The 17,787-nt window shown below is 55.5% G+C and overlaps 1 protein-coding gene across 9 annotated transcripts in view; it reads left to right on the top strand.

Moving 5' to 3' along the window:
• The window catches only part of COL27A1 (collagen type XXVII alpha 1 chain), a 140,129-nt gene that overhangs the window by 112,625 nt on the left and 9,717 nt on the right, over positions 1–17,787 (top strand). For 5 of the 9 annotated variants that reach the window (XM_053204727.1, XM_053204731.1, XM_053204726.1 and 2 more), the window contains 20 exons: positions 1,862–1,915; positions 2,046–2,153; positions 2,917–2,970; positions 3,517–3,570; positions 7,000–7,056; positions 7,247–7,300; positions 7,832–7,885; positions 8,148–8,201; positions 8,852–8,905; positions 9,223–9,330; positions 9,799–9,906; positions 10,776–10,883; positions 14,596–14,649; positions 15,060–15,122; positions 15,510–15,563; positions 15,706–15,741; positions 15,862–15,879; positions 15,977–16,006; positions 16,105–16,140; positions 16,428–16,454. In XM_053204727.1, the coding sequence (XP_053060702.1) occupies positions 1,862–1,915; positions 2,046–2,153; positions 2,917–2,970; positions 3,517–3,570; positions 7,000–7,056; positions 7,247–7,300; positions 7,832–7,885; positions 8,148–8,201; positions 8,852–8,905; positions 9,223–9,330; positions 9,799–9,906; positions 10,776–10,883; positions 14,596–14,649; positions 15,060–15,122; positions 15,510–15,563; positions 15,706–15,741; positions 15,862–15,879; positions 15,977–16,006; positions 16,105–16,140; positions 16,428–16,454 (1,185 nt within the window). The remainder of the gene's footprint in view (positions 1–1,861; positions 1,916–2,045; positions 2,154–2,916; positions 2,971–3,516; positions 3,571–6,999; positions 7,057–7,246; positions 7,301–7,831; positions 7,886–8,147; positions 8,202–8,851; positions 8,906–9,222; positions 9,331–9,798; positions 9,907–10,775; positions 10,884–14,595; positions 14,650–15,059; positions 15,123–15,509; positions 15,564–15,705; positions 15,742–15,861; positions 15,880–15,976; positions 16,007–16,104; positions 16,141–16,427; positions 16,455–17,787) is intronic. The other 4 variants (XM_053204730.1, XM_053204729.1, XM_053204728.1 and 1 more) reach the window with 1 other exon arrangement.

Raw genomic sequence — 17,787 nt, 5'->3', positions numbered from 1 at the left:
TCAACTTTAATTTTAAATCAATTAAACTTAAATTGAATTAAGAATTTGGTTCCTCTGTCCTGGTAGCCACATTTCAAGTGTTCAGTAGCCCTGTGTGGCAAGGGGCCACCAGAGTAGACAGTGCAAAAGCTAGTTCAAGACCTTCATATTAGAAGTGGAGAAACTGAGGGACGTCTGGGCGGCCTAGTCAGTTAAGGGTCCGACTTCGGCTCAGGTCATGATCTCCAGGTCCATGAGTTCAAGCCCCGCATCGGGCTCTGTGCTGACAGCTCAGAGCCTAGAACCTGCTTTGGATTCTGTGTCTCCCTCTCTCTTTCTGCCCCTACCCCGCTCATGCTCTGTCTCTCTCTCAAAAATAAATAAACATTAAAAAAAAAAGAAGTCGGGAAACTGAGGCACACAGAAGGAAAGGGAGTTGTCCAGGATCGCATGAGGCTTTAAGCACCAGAATACAGGACAGTCTGTCCTTCCAGGATCACCATTCCCTCCTTCCTGAGGGCCCCAGAGTGGGCTGAACGGCACTTCCTTTAGGGACTGGACATCTCCAGTACACTTTTGCCATGTTTTGTCTTTTGAGCAGACATCTCTCCCTTGTACTAAATCAAAGCCAGCCTCCTTGTAACTTCTGTCCACTGACCACCCCAGAGAACACAGTTGCTGCTGCCTCAGGGCAGCTGCAGAAATCTGCAGACAGAAATCCAGTCCCTCTGGGTTAGCCCATGTGTTTCCTGGTTCCTCTAAGATCCCGTCTTCCTGCCCTTCCTCCATCACAGTTAGTCAGTACCTACTCCTATTCCAAGGTGGGACCATCATCTCCCTCATCCTGTAGCAAGCACCTCTGTTAATGCAGCCATAGGGATTGAATCAAACTAGCTCTTTAGTGTTTGCCAAGAACGTAGGTGTTTTTTTTTCCCAGCTCCCCTTGAGGTTTGGGCCTTGAGAGAACTGTCTTCTGTGGGCCGTCAGGAAGTCCTTTCCGAACCAGAAACATTGCCTGCCCCACCCCCTACATCCCAAACCAGTGTGGCTCAGGGTTGGGATTCTCTTCTCTCCCTCTCTTATATTCACACATGCACACTTACACGCACTCAATCACCCTGCTGAAATGTGTGGCCCTGACCAGGGCAGGGCGAGGCAGAGCTGCATTATGGGATGCCCTGTGGGGGAGGGGGCACAGCGGCCTGTTGGAGGGAGTGGCCTGGGTACCCCAGTGGGAGAGCGGGGGAAGGCAGCTGACCTTCCCCGCACAATGCCCCACTATGACGATCCCCTCCAACTCCAGCCCCCAAGGGAGGGAGACCCTGTCAGTGGGACACGGCCCCAGAGATTGTCAGAAGTGAGCCGCAGCATCTTAGAGATGAGATGCCTCGTGTCATCAGTGGGTACCCTGAGCCCTGGATGTGGACTCAGACAGACCGACAGTTGAATCAGGGTTCTGGGCAAGTCCCTTCACCTTCTGGAAGCCCAGAGGTCACCATAGGTGGGAGGAGGCCTTGATCGGGCCCAAGACTCAGCGTGGCTGGGAGGCTGGAACAGTGCGTGGCAAAGGGAGTGCAGAGAGCTGTTCCCGTTGGGACAGCCTGGGCGCCTAGCAGCCGCCATGAAATGAGGATTTATCCCGCGCTTATATGGGCCACGCACCTGGTGAGTGAGAGCAGGTTGAATTCTCAGCGCTCTGAGGCACATAGGACCCCTGTCCCCACTTTGCAGACAAAGCCTCCCATCACGGGAAGTTAGGTCACACTCAAGGTCACAGGGGCATTGAGCACGGGTGAGTTTTGAACCCAGCAGGCTGCCCTCAGAGCTAGTGCGCTAATCTTCCGTATTTCTCACCCTTTTCTTTCCCTCCTTCTCCCCTCAGGGTCCTGAAGGAAAACCAGGGAGGCAAGGCGAGAAGGGCCGGACAGGAGCCAAGGTGGCATGCCATGCTTCCTGGGGCCGTGACCTCCCCAGTCCCTCCTCCCCTCGCCCTGCCCCATGTCTCTCTCGTCTCTCTCCACCTCCCTATGGGGCCTGGTGACAGCCTGTCTCTCCTTCCACTGCAGGGTGCCAAGGGCTACCAAGGACAGCTGGGTGAGATGGGCGTCCCTGGAGACCCTGGACCCCCTGGCACCCCAGGCCCTAAAGGGTCCCGGGGCAGCCTGGGACCAACGGTGAGAACCCTCTGGGTGGGGTGGGGTGGGGTGGGCTGAGGCACAGAGCAGAGGGGGGCCAAGGGCAGAAAGAGAGGTATCGCCAGCTTGACCCCTTGTCCTGGCCGCTTCTTCTGAATCATGGATCCCTTTGGGAACCTGCAGAACCTGCAGCCTCTCTCCCTGCAAAAGTACCCACAGCACCAAGTGTCTCTTTCAGTTTGAGGGGGTGGTGGGTCTTCTGAAGTCCTTCACAGACCCAGATTAACAAGCCCCATTTTAGGAGAGGGAGAGGGGACCAGCCCCTCGTGAGTGTTTTTTAGGAAGAAGGAGTTTTCCCACTGGAAATAGCTCCATGAGGATCAGGGTGAAGGTGCTACGAATCCCTGGGGGACTATGAGGGTGTCCCGGTCTATCGCTGGCCTGCCCTGAAGGAGGGCCCCCGGGGCTCTGGCAGGTGTAGAGGGGGAAAGCAGGGGGGAGGCAGACAGGTGACGGCATCTCGGAGCTGCCAGTGTGCACTGATCAACGGCTGAGCCGTTTTGTGACACTTAAAGTGCAAATGCTCCCACCCTGGCTGATTGCATGCTGCCACCATGATGTCACTGAATGGGCACGTGGGAGGAGCTATGCAGGACTGTGTGTTGTCCACTGCACAGACTCCGTGGGCGGAAATACGCGAGAGCGTAGGTAATAATGAAATGTAGTTATCAGGAAGAGCTGAGTTTGGAATATTTATCATCTTTGTCTTTAATATGATTGGTTTAACTGTAACCTCTCGTAGGGTGCTCCGGGACGGATGGGGGCCCAAGGAGAACCGGGACTGGCTGGTTACGATGTAAGAAAATCTCACCTACCCCCTTCTGGAATTCTGTCCTGCAGGCAGGGACCCAGGAGTGCCTCGGCCTCAGCCCCTACCACCTCCCTGCTGCAGGTGGCCCTCGGGCCACTGAAGGTCCCTGTGCCCACAGAGCAGCGTGGGGGTCAGAGGCCGCTGGTGGGCTGGGCGGGGGTGGGCAACCAGAAGCGCCGTCCCCCTCCGAGTGCCTTCACTGAGTCCTTCCTTCCCATGGTGGGTGCCACGTTCGCTCCCTGTCTGGGCGTCCCACCTGCTGTCTGCAGAAGGGAAGGGTCTTAACCCAGTTCTGCATCCGAGCTGGCACCCCTCTTAGAGGTGTGCCGGGGTCCGACATGGCTTGTCTGGGAGGCCAGGCCCCAGAGAGGCACAGGGCCTGCTCCGAATCACACAGCGAGGTGGGGCAGAGCCGGGACCCAAACTTACAGCCCAGATTCTTCACTTCCGAGTTCCTGTCCTTCATCACTGTGCCTCTCAAGTCCTCACTCGCCCATACGCTCTCACCTCTTGTCATCTTGTTTCCTTCAGGGACACAAAGGCGTCATGGGCCCCCTCGGACCTCCTGGACCAAAGGGCGAAAAGGTGGGTGCTCAGTCCTGGGAAGCAGGTGCTCCCTCTAGTAAGTCCCTGGGACACTGTGGTTGGGGTCACGCGGAGGTTCACGGTCGGCTCAGCCTTGCTTGTACCACGGCTGGCTGGGAGCCGTTAGACCTACATTCAGCCCAGGTGTACCGGGTATCAGGTCTGTGCCCAGCACCAGAACAAAACCAGACACAGCTCCTGCCTTCCCCGGGGCTTCCGGTCAAGCAGGGGAAACGGACACCAGTCAGGTACCAACCAGAACTGCAATCCCATCATCTGTGCGAACGTGAAGATTGAAGCCTTGCTTAGGAACGAGATCACCCGGTGAGAGCCAGCAGAGGGCTTAGGATAGAGAGCAAAGCCAGCCTTTTACAGCCAGGAAGGAGGCACTGAGGCAGAGGGAGGGCATGTCTGTTTCCCACTCCTTGGCTCCAGCCTCGGTAGAAGACAGGAATAGGTAGAAGAAAGCTTGCTGATGGCTCTGCCCTGCCACACCGTGCAGGTGGGGACATGGGGCCAGAGGGCCAAGGCGTTGGTCCCAGGTCACGTTCCAAGGCAGCACCAAGATGGCCCCGGGCCCGGGCCTTTGAGCTCCGAGTCCCGCGCTCTTGCCTCCCTCCTCCCCTGATGGCTCAGCTGGAATGCCTCTTAGCAGGCGGCCTGCCGCTGTCTCCTTGCCCCGCTGCCTCCCCAGCCCTCCTTTCTTTCGCCGAGTCAGCTACCCACTAACTACATCCCGCTGCCTGGTGAATCACCCTGGCCTGGCTTGCTGTCCAGCTGGCCCCTTCCTCCTGCTTGGAGAAGAGATCTGCAATCAGTGGGCTCCAACATGCCACAGGAAGCCGCAGGAAGTGTCCCTCCTCGGCCCTCACGGTCTGCCACGGCTGGCACAGGAGGGGTTAAGACAGACCCTGAAACAAGAGGCTCCCTCTGAGCCACCTTCAGCCCCAGACCCAGTTCCTGTGGCTGCCGAGAATGGGATCCTAACCCTCAATCCGCCCTGAGCCTGCCGGGGCCTTGGGTGGGGCCCCAGGGTTCCCTGAACCTTGACGGCCTCATCGGTTAAGCGGGTGGGTAGCTCAGGAATGTGAGGCGAAGCAGTACATCACATAGATGGCAGCCAGAGGCACTTTCTTATGTATAAGGTATTGTATGAGTTCTGTCACTCATTTGGCTATCTAACAGGGACTTAGGGATTTCAAACGATTATGTGGTGTGTTCTCGGCCCTGAGCTAGGGGCTGCAGAATGATGCCCTAAAGGGCTCAGGAGTAAAAATAGGCACGAGAGTGAAGACCCACGCACAAGCTGGAGGGTGCTGGGAGGAGTGGGAACAGGTTCGCAAGGGAGACCCCAAAACACAACGGCCGTGTGCAAAGCTCTTGCCCAGGATGTCTCCACGGTCCCCGCCACGACCCCCACCTGGAGGTGTCAGTGTCCCACGTGACAGATGGAGAAACTGAGTCTTCACGATGCTCAAGGACTAGGTCAGGACCGGTGGAAAGGTGGCAGGACTAGGATGCAGACTGTCTGATGCCAGACTGTGCATCCCTGGCTTTCGGAAGCAGGCACTTAGATGAGCTGATACGTCGTTCAACTCTTGAATTCCCTGTGGGGCATGTGTCTACAAAGGTGGTGTCTGGAGGGATTAGGGATGAGACTCTGGGAACAAGGAGATGGGGGCTTCACCAGCTTCCTGGTGCTAAAAACGCATCCCCGAACTAGAGCCACAATGTAAGGCGGGGCGGGGGCAGGTGGGGAGCGGAGGAGATCGGGACAGTTGGCTTTGGGGTCAGACCACTCCTTGATTTCTGTGTGGCTTTGACTAGGACCCTTCTTTCCCTGGGCCTCAGGCTCCCCCTCTATAAAATGGGCCAGTAGTCACAGCAGTGTAGGAGTGCTGAATGGAATCTATGAAGCACTTCACGAAGTGTCGGGCACACAGAATGCGCTAGGTAGACCCTGCCCCCCTCTCCAATGCGCCCCAGTCCGGCTGCTTCCCTCCATGGTGGGACTGAGACTAGGGACAAAAAGCCAGAGAGAGAGGTCAGGGAAGAGAGGGAATCCCCACTCCCTGGGCCACCCCCTTGGGTACAGCTGGTTCTAAGCCTTGGGCCAAGTCCCTCCCGCCTTCAGTCTCTGCCCACAGGAGCCACAGAGGCCCTGGGCCAAAGGACTGCAGCTGCCAGCCCTCAGGACTGATTTGGGCCGGGGACAGGCTCCAGCTGCAGGGCCAGCTCCTTCTCCTGCCTCCCAGGCTTCCCTTTCAGTCGAGGCCAACATCGAGAGGGCCCGGGGTGCCCTGGCTGGAGCCTTCTGCCCAGCATGCACCCCCACGGGAGTGGCACCGGTTGTCTGGGGCTGGAACATTCTGAGCCCCGAGGTTCCGCCGCTCGCTGTTCTGCTTACACCTTCCCTGTAGCCAGCACATGGCATCCAGGCTCCTGTCTTGGGGGTGGACCAGGGCCCAGGGCGGCCTGCCAGGGCCCCACGGCCTCGAAACCCAATCTCTCCAATCCGACTGAATCCATGCCACACATCGCCCCTGCTGTTATTGTCAGCAACGCCCAGTTTCCTGGCCATCTGAGGCCCTACTGTGTGGGCAGTCCTGAGCTTCCCTCACGGGGTCCTCAGAGCAGCCCTGCAAGGCTTCCCTGTGCTGTCTGCAGATAGGAATCTGTCTGATGGACAAGACCCCCAAATTGGCCCACGGCCGAGTACAACGTGGGGCAGCCCCCGGCCTGCTCTGGGGTTTTCTGGCCACTTCATTCCTGCAAAGGCCGGAGAAAGGGATTCTTATTTGGGGCTGAACAATGGAGCAGCCCACACCACCTCTCTGTGCCTCAGTGTCCTCAGCTGTAAAATGGGAAGAATAGTATATCACCTGCTGCATAGGGTTGTTGGAAGTATGCAGCCAGTGTCTGTGTCTGGCCGGTGGCAGTGCCCTTGGCTGCCAGCTGTTGGAACTATTGTCACTCCCTGAGGAGCACCACACGGGGCCTTCTCGTGTCATTTCCTGGAACTCCTCGGTATCACCATTGTCCCTTCACCCTACCTCGCCCCCATTCCCCAGCTGAGACGAAGAACTCCGAGATGGGAAGGGACCTGTTGAGGGTCTGAGCAGCTGGTCCTGTGCAAAGCTGGGCATGACCCAGGTCTCTGCTCCGAGCTACCTGGGTCTTACAGCCTGAGGGCTCCTGCTCGGGGTGCCCAGCGGGGCAGACAGTAAAGAGCACTATGCTGTGTTCCACGATCCTGGTTGCACGCCCAGGTCTGCCTTTCCCTCTCTGGCCTCAGTCTCCCCATCTGTAACCTTAAGTAGGCTGGACTTCATCTCTGACGAAGGCCCTTTCCACGCTGTGTCGAGTATCTAGAGCTCCTCAAATTCACCAGGAGCGGGAAGTGTGACTTAAAGCCCGTTGTGTCCACAGGGGGAGCAGGGCGAGGATGGCAAGGCCGAGGGGCCCCCTGGGCCACCTGGAGATCGGGTAAGTCCCCCTTCCGGTCCCCTGGACCCCCACCCAGGTGGAGCCCTAGCTTCTTGCTGTGGGGAGGGGGAGGGGAGGTTGGCAGGGGTGAGGCTGCTGCCAGCTTGAGAGCCGGTGGCCAGTGAGACCCAGACCCAGGTCTGCATCGCCTGCACCTGGTGGCTCATATTTTGTTGTCCTTGTCATTCAGGGCCCCGTAGGCGATCGAGGAGACCGCGGGGAGCCAGGGGACCCTGGATACCCCGTAAGTATCCGAACTCCTGCCCGCTGGCAGCCTCCAGCATGTTCTGCAGGGACATTACTCAGCCCTCACAGGCGCCTGGCGGGAGAACAGCCTTCACCAAGAGACAAGCCCTCCCTCCCACCATCAGTGCCCAGCTTGAAGCACAGACCCCCTGAAAGAGGGCTCAGGCCAGAATTCATGCTGACAGGGGGACCGTCGGAGGGAGAGGATGAGATGGGAGACAGAGACCCCTTTCCTCGCCGGGCCTCAGTCTCCCCATCCGTGGCCGGGAACAGCTCTCCCAACAGAAGCAGTGGATAGAAGCAGGAGACAAGCCACTGGGGGAGCACCCGGCCCCCCACCAGGCTCCTCCTCTCACGGGCAGGGTCATTATTCCACGGCTTTGCAGACTAGTGAGCCCAGAGAGGGGACGATGACACATGGCTATAGGAAGAGTAAGCGCTCGGGGGGGGGCTCCTCCAGGCCGGAAGTTGCCCCGGCCCCCAGCCCTGCCAGGATGGGCCCCCTCACTGGTCTCTCCTTGGCTTCCAGGGGCAGGAGGGTGTGCAAGGCCTCCGTGGAGACCCAGGCCAGCAGGGCCTACCAGTGAGTGGTGCTTCCTGTCCCCCACCCGGCCCCCGCCCCGGAGGTGGGTGGACAGCAGTGGGGGAAGTAATGGCCCCTTTAAAGCACAGAGGGATCCTCCCTGTGGGATAGCCTGGGGCAGTCCCCTCTGGTTTCTCCTGCCCTGATGCTTGGGGCACCCCCAAGCCCCTCCCACCCCTCCCCTTCCAGGCGGACACTGGCTACTGCCCTCCCCAGGGGGGAACCTTGGGGCTGCTTTGCATCATCTCACCTTGGTTTGCAGGGGCATCCGGGACCCCGGGGACGTCCAGGACCCAAAGGATCGAAAGGGGAAGAGGTGAGAGGGCTGACGTCCACAAGGGAGGCTGGGAGGGGCAGACACTGGCCCAGGCACAGAGTACGTGGGAGGCTGGGCTGGTTGGCGCCCTGCAGGGTGCTTCAGGTCAAGATCTCTTTGCTTCAAAGGGCCTGAGGGGTGGGGGTGGGGGGGATTACCAGCCCAGTATGCGGGGCCTCCAGGAGGGGGACTTTCCTGTCTTGTACCCAGAGCCCTTACGTCTGCCTCCACTGAGGCACTGAGGTTGTTGGGCCGGTGCTGTCTTAATGCCCTCAACCTCCCCTGCCCCCCCACCCCCCACCACTGTCCCAGGCCACAGGGATATAGCCACACTCTGAGGATCGAAGGAGCTCCCGGGCTCAGGTTCCCACTAGGAAATTGCCGTACCTAGAGCCTCTGTAGCAAGGGGAGTCAGAGGGGGCCCAGGGCCCAGAGCAGGGGCAGTGACAGCACTGGCAGATTCCAAGGCCAGCCTGCCCCTGGGCTTCCAGGCCGGGGCTCTTGGGCCCATGTGCAGATTCAGATGCTGCCCAAGAGGTTGAGGGACGGGCCACACAGGGGCCCCATAATCCTCTCAGCACCTGTCCCAGAACTCCTAGGGGTCTGTCCTCTTCCAGGCAGCTTCCATCATGTGCCCCTTGATTTTTCAGGGACCAAAGGGAAAGCAAGGCAAGGCAGGGGCACCTGGACGAAGGGGGATTCAGGTGAGTGACCCATGCATGGCCGGTTCTCTCCCGCCTGCCTCCCAGCCCTCCCCAGAAGCCCTCCCCAGCTTTTTTTTTTTAATGTTTATTTATTTTTGAGAGAGAGAGAGAGAGAAAGTGCATGAGCAGGGGAGGGGCGAAGAGAGAGAGAGGGAGCCACAGAATCCAAAGCAGGCCCCAGGCTCTGAGCTGTCAGCACAGAGCCCGATGCGGGGCCTGAACCCACAATCCACGAGATCATGACCTGAGCTGAAGTCAGACATTCAACCAACTGAGCCACCCAGGCACCCCATCACCAGCTTCTTTTATACCTCCAGGGCCTGCAGGGGCTGCCAGGGCCTCGGGGCGTGGTGGGGAGACAGGGCCCCGAGGGGATGGCTGGACCAGATGGGTTTCCTGGCCGGGATGGTCAAGCAGGACAGCAGGTGAGCAGGGGTTAACAGATGGTGTCTTGTGTGTGTTGGGGGCGGGGTGGGGTGGAGGGTGGGGTTCTCCCATAGGCCATGGGCCAGGAGAAGCAGGTTTGGAAACTTGCATGGGGCAGAACCAACATATCCAGAAGTTTCCTCCATGGGCAATGGCCTCAATCCTTGGGACCTGGGAATGTGGCCTTCTGACTGTCCATGTTTACACCCAGAAGGTCCTGCCCCATCCAGTGCAGGGAACTTCTGCCTTTAAGGTCCCTCCTCCTCCCTACCTGCAAATGTGCAGCTCCTGGTGTTTCACTGGTCCAGCTGTCCTCACACACACAGGCGGAATGACCTCCCCCGTGGAGTCTGACCTCCCCCTTCCAGGTCCACCCAGAGTTCACTGGGACTTTGGAGTCATTCTGCCTCCTTGGCTGCCTATTTCCTGAAACACAAGAGATCCTCTTCTGCCATCTTTCTTCACAGGGGGAGCAGGGAGATGATGGGGACCCTGGCCCCATGGGCCCTGCAGGGAAGAGAGGAAACCCAGGTGTGGCCGGCTTGCCTGGAGCACAGGGGCCCCCAGGATTCAAGGTCAGACTTTTGTTAATACACTTACCCACCCCTGACACCCTTTCAGCCTTGTTGGTACTAACCATAATGACACTAAGCAGTGTCATTATGGGCACCCATGTCCCACGGCCCATGTGAAAATGGAGTTCATGTCGCTGACATTTCTCAGGGGTCCCTGCCCCAGGCTTGAACCTGACTTACAGGAAAGTGTATCCAGGTAGCTAATAATTATAGAAGGCACCCTCCAGGCCTTAATAAAACAGGCAAACTGGTTACTAAGCTGTCCTTGGGCGCCCTCTTGTGGGCCTTCGTGGAACAAAGGCAAGGTAGTGCTCCCAGCCAGGACCCCCTTCTAACAGGCTTCTTTTTAGAAAGCTTCCCTGAGCGGTGGGGAGGCAGTCCTGAGTCGGTCTGAGCCCAGGACTAGACACAGAAAGGGAGACTGAGATGGATGAGTCAGACATGACTCCTCCTGCCCTCCCCAAGCTCGAGCTTTAGTTGGGGAGAGGCTGGAACCCTCTGCGGGAACAGCAGGCAGAGGGAGAGGTGGCCTTGGCCCAGGGAGGGTTTAAATGAGGCGAGAAGGGAAGGAACGGCTGGAGCAGGGGTGCGGAGCTGGGAACTTCGTGGTCTGCTGGGAGGAAACAGTGTCGAGGAGAGGCAGGGTGGGGAGTGGAGGGGAAGTTGGAGCTTGAATGCCACAGTAAGGAAAAGAGGCTGTCCTCTCAAGGAGGCTGAAATTCTGAGCCCCCACCAGGCCTGTATCTGAGCCCAAGAATCCTGAGATGTCGGCTGACCCTGTGGAATCATTCTCTTGGATCTCCCTGCCCCTCCCCTAGAACCATGTCCCCCTTTGGTCATTTTGATATTTTGGGTTTTTTTTTTTTAAGGGTGAAAGTGGATTGCCTGGGCAGCTGGGCCCGTCTGGCAAACGAGGGACAGCAGGTGGAACCGGGCTTCCTGGGAACCAGGGGGAGCCTGGATCCAAAGGCCAGCCGGTGAGTGAGCCCCCGGGAATACAGATGTTCTCACACACACATGCACACAAATACTCACGTTCACACATGCACGCACAGGCCCAGAAGCCTCCCTCCTGCTCTGTGACAAGGGCAGAGCAACAGCCTCTCTGGGCACCAGATACTCGTCTGCCTCCCCTGAGCAGGGTGGCAGGAGGGAGGAGGCTCAGAAATGAGATCTGAGGGGTGTCTGGGTGGCTCAGTTGGTTGAGCATCCGACTTCGGCTCAGGTCATGATCTCACAGCTCATGAGTTTGAGCCCCGCGTCGGGCTCTGTGCTGACGGCTCAGAGCCTGGAGCCTGCTTTGGATTCTGTGCCTCCCTCTCTCTCTGCCCCTAACCCACTCACATTCTGTCTCTGTCTCTCTCAAAAATAAAAATAAACATTAAAAAAAATTTTTTTTTAAAAAGAAATGAGATCTCAGTGGTCCCTTCAGAATGAGATGTGGATCGCCACCTGAACCTGAAGTAGCCTTGTATCTATCTAAGAAGCTCATTCTGTGATTTAAAAAGCATCTCACAAGGAAAACTCTGGGCTCAGATGACTACAGTGGAGAATTCTAGTAAAAGTTTATGGAAGAAGTACTACTGAGTCTTCATAAACTTTTCCAGAAAATTGAAGGGGGGGGGCACTAATTCCCAACATAGTCTATGAAACTGACATTACCCTGATGTCAAAGCCGGACAGAGACTTTGCAAGAAAATTACAGACCAATATATCTCATAAATAGGAATACAAAAGTTTTCAATACAATTTCAGAAATACCAATCTAAGAATATATAAAAAGGGTAGTACATCAACACCAAATGGGGTGCCTGGGTGGCTCAGTCAGTTGAGCGTCCGACTTCGGCTCAGGTCAGGATCTCGTGGCTCGTGGGTTCGAGCCCCGCATCGGGCTCTGTGCTGACAGGTCAGGGACTGGAGCCTGCTTTGGATTCTGTGTCTCCCTCTCTCTCTGCCCCTTGCCTGCTCACACTCTGTCTCTGTCTCTCAAAAATAAACAAACATTAAAAAATTAAAAAAAAAAAAAGAATGATTGACTGATTGTTTTCCCCAAGAAGCAGAAAAGAGTCAAAGATATTTGTTCTCACTACTTCGAAGTTTATTTTATTTATTTATTTTGAGAGAGAGAGAGAGAGAGAGAGAGAACACGGGCGTGTGTGTGCTGGGGAGGGGCAGAGAGAGAAGGAGACAGAATCCCAAGCAGGCTCCACACTGTCAGCGCAGAGCCCGATGCAGGGCTCGAACTCACAAATCGTAAGATCATGACCTGAGCCGAGATCAAGAGTCAAACGCTTACCCAGCTGAGCCACCCAGGCACCCCTATTCTCACTACTTCTATTCAATATTGTACTGGCAGCTCTAGCCGATGCCATAAGGAATAAAAAAATAAATAGAAAGCATTCATGTCAAAAAGGAAGAGGTGAATCTTTTTATTTGTAGATAAAATGCTTAACTATATAGAAAATCCGGTGGAGGGGCACCTGGGTGGCTCAGTCAGTTAGGCATCTGACTTCGGCTCAGGTCATGATCTTATGGTTTATGAGTTCGAGCCCCGCCTTGGGCTCTGTGCTGACAGCTCAGAGCTTGGAGCCTGCTTAGGGTTCTGAGTCCCGCCCTCTCTCTCTCTCTGCCCCTCCCCTGCTTGTGCTTGTTCTCTCTCTCTCTCAAAAGTGAATAAACATTAAAAAAAATTAAAAATAAAAAAAAAACCAGTGGAATCTACAGGAAAGCTACTAGGACAAGTGAGTATAGCAAGATGGCTGGACGCCAGCTCAACATGCACACATGAGCTAAATCTTGGGGCGCCTGGGTGGCTCAGTGGGTTAAGCATCCGACTTCGGCTCAGGTCATGATCTCATGGTCCATGAGTTCAAGCCCTGCATCAGGCTCTGTGCTGACAGCTGAGAGCCTGGAGCTTGCTTCGGATTCAGTGTCTCTGTTTCTTTCTGCCCCTCCCCCACTCAGCTTCTGTCTCTCAAAAATAAATAAACTGTTAAAAAAAATGAACTGAATCTCTATGCACTAGCCATGATCAGAACTTGAAATCTGAAAAGCAATACTGTTAATAGTAGCAGAAGAAATAGGAAATACTTAGAGACACATGTGACAAAAGGTGTACAAGACACGTGGGCTGAAAAACTGCAAAGCATTTCTGAAATAAATTGAGGAAGACCTAACTAAATGGAGGAACTTACTGTGTTCGCTGGTCAAAGGCGCAATATCGTTAAGATGTCAGTTTCCCCCCAGTTGGTGTCTGGATTCAACGCAATCCCAATCAAAATCCCATCAAGGCTTCCTTGTGGAAAATAAGACGCTGAGTCTCACATTCGCTTGGAAATGTGAAGGATCTGGAAGAAACAAAGCAACTTGAAGAAATGGGCGAGTTGGAGGACTTGTAATATTTGATTCCAAGCTACAGTAATCAAGAAAGTGTGGTATTGCCATAAACATACTAATAACAGATCAAAGGAACAGCATAGAGAATCCACATGTGTAGTCACACACGTGTATGGATAACTGGTTTTTGACAAAGTTGCAAAAACGATTCAGTGGATACAGAGCAGTCTTTTCCAGCAAATGGTACCGGGACAATTGGATACCTTATACCCTGTACAGAAATTAACTCCACATCCATCATACACCTAAAACTGTAAAATTTTTAGAAGAAAGGGTAGAAGAAAATCTTTGAGACCATGGGTTATACAAAGATTTCTTAGATATGACAGCAAAATCATGACCCATTAAAAAAAATTGATAAAGTGGGCTTTATCAATATGGAAGGCTTTTGCTCTTCAAAGGTAAGAGAATAAAAAAGACAAGCCACAGACTAAGAGGAAGTACAAATCATATATCTAGTAAAGGATTTGTATCTAAGATATGTAAAGAACTCTCAAAGCTCATTAATAAGAAAAGGAGTAGCCCAATAAAGAAATGAGGCAAAAGGCTTAGACGCTTCAGAGAAGACGGACGGATGGCAGATAAGCACATAAAAAGATCAGCACCGCTAGTCTTCAGGCAAATGCTCATTAAAACCACAATGAGGTGCCATTGCGCACCTGTTGGAATGGTAACACTTTTCAAAGGCTGAGCATACCAAGTGTTGGCAAGGGTGTGGGGCACCTGGAACTCTCCTACTCTGCTAACAGGAATGTAAAATGGTGCAACCACTTTGGAAAACAGCTGGGCGCTTTCTTTAAAAGTTAAGCACGCACCTATGGTATAATCCTGGCCTCCAGAATCGCTCACACCCCGTCGCTCCCCACAATGGCATCTGGGTGAATATGAGCAAGTTCCTGCTCTCTCTGAGCCTCGGTTTTCTCATCTGTGAACAGGGCACACTGTGCCCCCCTGGGCCGATGCAGGAATGCAAAGCACCTGGCACATTGCAGGCCCACAGCTAAAGGTTATTCTGAGGGACGCAGTCCTTGGGAGAGCCTTTGGGATGGGTGGGGAAGAGCCTGTGGGTCCTATCATCCTCTTCCTTGAAGACCTGGGACGGGAGAACCTAAGCGTTCTAGAGCATTCTCACCCGACAGAGGGCATACAGTGTCCAGTGTGTGAGCTCTTCACCCTCACCAAGGTGGAGCCGCCGATGTCCCTGGGAGAAGGCAGGCCCAGAGGTCCTGGGTGGTTGGCTGGGCATCCTTGTCCTGGCCCCACTCACCCCATCTCATTCTGCTCCCCGCACAGGGCGACTCTGGCGAGATGGGCTTCCCAGGGATGGCCGGCCTCTTTGGACCCAAGGTACAGATGCCTACTCCATATCGTTCCTGTTGGGGTCCCATCCACCTACCTAGTCTGTCCATTTATCCATTTACTTTTGCAACAAGTTTTTCATAAGCACGTACAGTGGTGGGCCGGAAAAGAGCGAGAATCGAGCACAGATACCCTCGTTCCCCAGAACTCACATTCCAGCAGACCTGGGTTCTAAGCCCAGCTCCCCAGTTTATCTGCTCTGTGCCTTAGGCAAGTTACTTTGGATCTCCAATTCTCAGTTTTGCCATCTATAAAATGGGTGTGATAACCATAGAGGGTCGTTGAGATGGTTAAGAACAGAGGCTTACACTATATAAGCACAGAGCCAGCACACTGCTACCTGCTTAATAATTGTCAAGCCACCCAGACACAGACAGCCCTTCTTCTGCCTCCCACAGGGCCCTCCTGGAGACATCGGCTTGAAAGGCATCCAGGGCCCTCGGGGGTCCCCCGGCTTAATGGTGAGTCCTCTCCTTGTCTGTCCTAGTGGGGACAGTCGCCCTGGCCAAAGGCTGGCCAGCCATCTGCTGGGTGGATACAGGCCTTATTCCTCCAGCTCCTTCAGACTCGAGCCCCCTCTGCCCGCAGCCTTCTATCCCCTTGCCTGTGCCCTTCCTGCCCAGCTGGGCTGCCGCCTCCCCCTTTTACCTGCTCCCCTCCCCCCACTCTTCGTAGCCCACCCCAAGGCACACAGGAGGGGCCCCGGAGGTGCGTGGTCTGGCCCCTGTTTGAGGAAGTCTCCCTTCCATCCCAATGGGACACTCAGGCTGCCATCCACTCTCCTGTCCCTGTGACTCAGTTCCCCAGGCCCTAGAAGGAGAACACACAAGCCTTTCTCTCTCCTTTAGGGAAAGGAAGGCATCATTGGCCCCCTTGGAATCCTGGGACCTTCAGGACGCCCGGTACGTGTAGGGGGCTGACCAGAAAGACTGCTGAGGCAAGCTTGTCTCTGTGACCCAGGGCCAGTCTGAGCCTCAGTTTCCCCATCTTGGAAATAGAACTTCCCCTCTGAGTCCTCTCTTACTGGGCCATGATTTATTGCAGGGTCCAAAGGGCGACAAAGGCAGCCGAGGGGACTTGGTGAGTCGATGGCTGCAGGGGGCAGCACTCCAGTGGGTAGGGGTGGGGTGGGGGACAAGGGCAGGGGCACAGCTCAGCCCTATCCCCTAACTGTCTCTCTCTGCTTCTGTCCTCCTCCAGGGACTGCAAGGTCCGAGGGTGAGTGGGCTGGGGTATGAGGGCTGGTGGGATGGGGTGTGGGGGGTGGTGATGACCACTGAAGTCCTCAGGCACCTTCTTTCCCTTTGGACCTCAGTCATCCCATCCGTACCCGTCTGTGCTGGAGGTACGACTGTCCTGGGTCTCAGGTCCACTTGAGGATGCCTGGGGTGGGGAAGATGGAGGGCCTTTGACCCAGTCCTCACTGTTCTTCTTTCCCTCCAGGGTCCTCCTGGTCCCAGAGGCCGGCCTGGCCCACCGGTAGGTATCATGCTCGGTGCCCTTGAACTCCAGGGCAGGTGGCAGAGCTCCTTTGAATGAGGCCCAAGGCTTTGCTGGCAGGTGCTTGTCTTGGCCCTGACCCTGCAGGGCTCACAAGCTTCCACAGAATTCCAGGAGACTGTGGAGCACAGACTCTGCCTCCAGAAGAGCAGAGACCAGCTCTGCATGTCCCCTGTGCCTGGGTGGCCCCTCCAGGCTCCTGACAGCCCCTGCGGACTCCAGCACCCAGACCCCACCAAATACTGACTGAGGCTCTTCCTTTTCAGGGTCCTCCAGGGAGCCCTATCCACTTTGTAAGTTGGAGAATGTTCTCTTTGGCCTCCTTGGGGTAAGGCCTGGGAGGGTGGGGGGGTGGTTGGCAGCTGACCTCGTTCTGGTCACAATGGCTAGAACCCTAAGCTAGGCCCGGGGATGCCCACGTGGTTTTGTGCCCCCACACTGGACCCTGGACCCTAAAGCAGCAGAAAGAGGCCAGAGGGTGGGGAGTTGATGTTTTAGCCAGGATGTGCCCCTGACTGGGAACCCAGGGGGACACTCCAGCGGCCGGGCCCCTGGTCCTGATCCTGTTAGTGTGCTCAGTACAGATCAGCTGACTGCCGAGGATCTAAACAGGTTCTGATATCAATTCAAGCTTGACCCAGGGTGGCCGTTTCCCATACCCAAGAGCAATTCTGGGACACTAGCCGAGTGCCCTACAGTTCAACTCCATTCTGACACTGTGTATCGGGAGAAAGCATTAGACCCCACCGGTTCTCGGTCCTACGGGACCCATCCCCCATCCTGCCCACCTCAGATGCCTGGTTGTCACCTGCGCTTCTACCAACTGGCTATAAAGCGGAGGTCCCCATGCCCCTCATTGGGGTCAGTTAATTTGCTACAGCAGCTCACAGAGCAGAGAAACGTTTCACTTACTAGATGACCGGTTTATTATAAAAGGAAATCACTCGGGAATAGCCAGATAGAAGACAGCCACAGGGCAAGGCATGAGACAGAGGCTCAGACTCGCATGCCCTCTCCGGGTGGCCACTCTCCCCAGAAGTCAAGGTCTCTGAGTGCCATCCCTTTGGGGTTTTAGGGAGGCTTCGTTACATAAGCGTGATTGATGAAATCATTGGCCATTGGTGTTGATCCAAGGCCTCTGAGGAGTCCCTCCCCGTGTTACCACTGTGCTGGCTGACTGTGACAGTCAGGCCCTGACGGCATCCCCGGGAATGGCTGAGGGGGAGGGATGAACGGAACAGGAGTCCTCATGCCACTAGGCCCCTCGGAGCTCTGCTCTTCTCATCTCTCAGCATCTCACTGTCCGTCCCCCAGCGTCATCCACCAAAATAAACTGATGGCTCTGACCTCTCGCTCTGCACCAACCCCAGCCCTTCTCTTCTCTAAGGAAGCCAGACAGCTAGGGGAAAGTGAAGAGATCTGGGGGGGGGGGACCCCTTTCCATCTAAAAATGGAAAATTCAAGGAATTTGAATTTTTTTTGCATAAGAGCTGATATATTGAGTGTTTGTGATAGGCTGACACCGTTAGATGTGCTTTTCATGGATTAGCTCACTGATTTCCTCTCAAGGTTCTGAGAGTTTTATAATCATACCCATTCTCAGGGTCCTGATGCAGAGAGATGGTA

The sequence above is a fragment of the Acinonyx jubatus genome, chromosome D4 (assembly GCF_027475565.1).
Source record: "Acinonyx jubatus isolate Ajub_Pintada_27869175 chromosome D4, VMU_Ajub_asm_v1.0, whole genome shotgun sequence".
In the NCBI taxonomy this organism is placed as follows: Eukaryota; Metazoa; Chordata; class Mammalia; order Carnivora; family Felidae; genus Acinonyx; species Acinonyx jubatus.
Note: the sequence above shows the minus strand (reverse complement) of the source record. Positions and strands in the feature narration are given on the sequence as shown.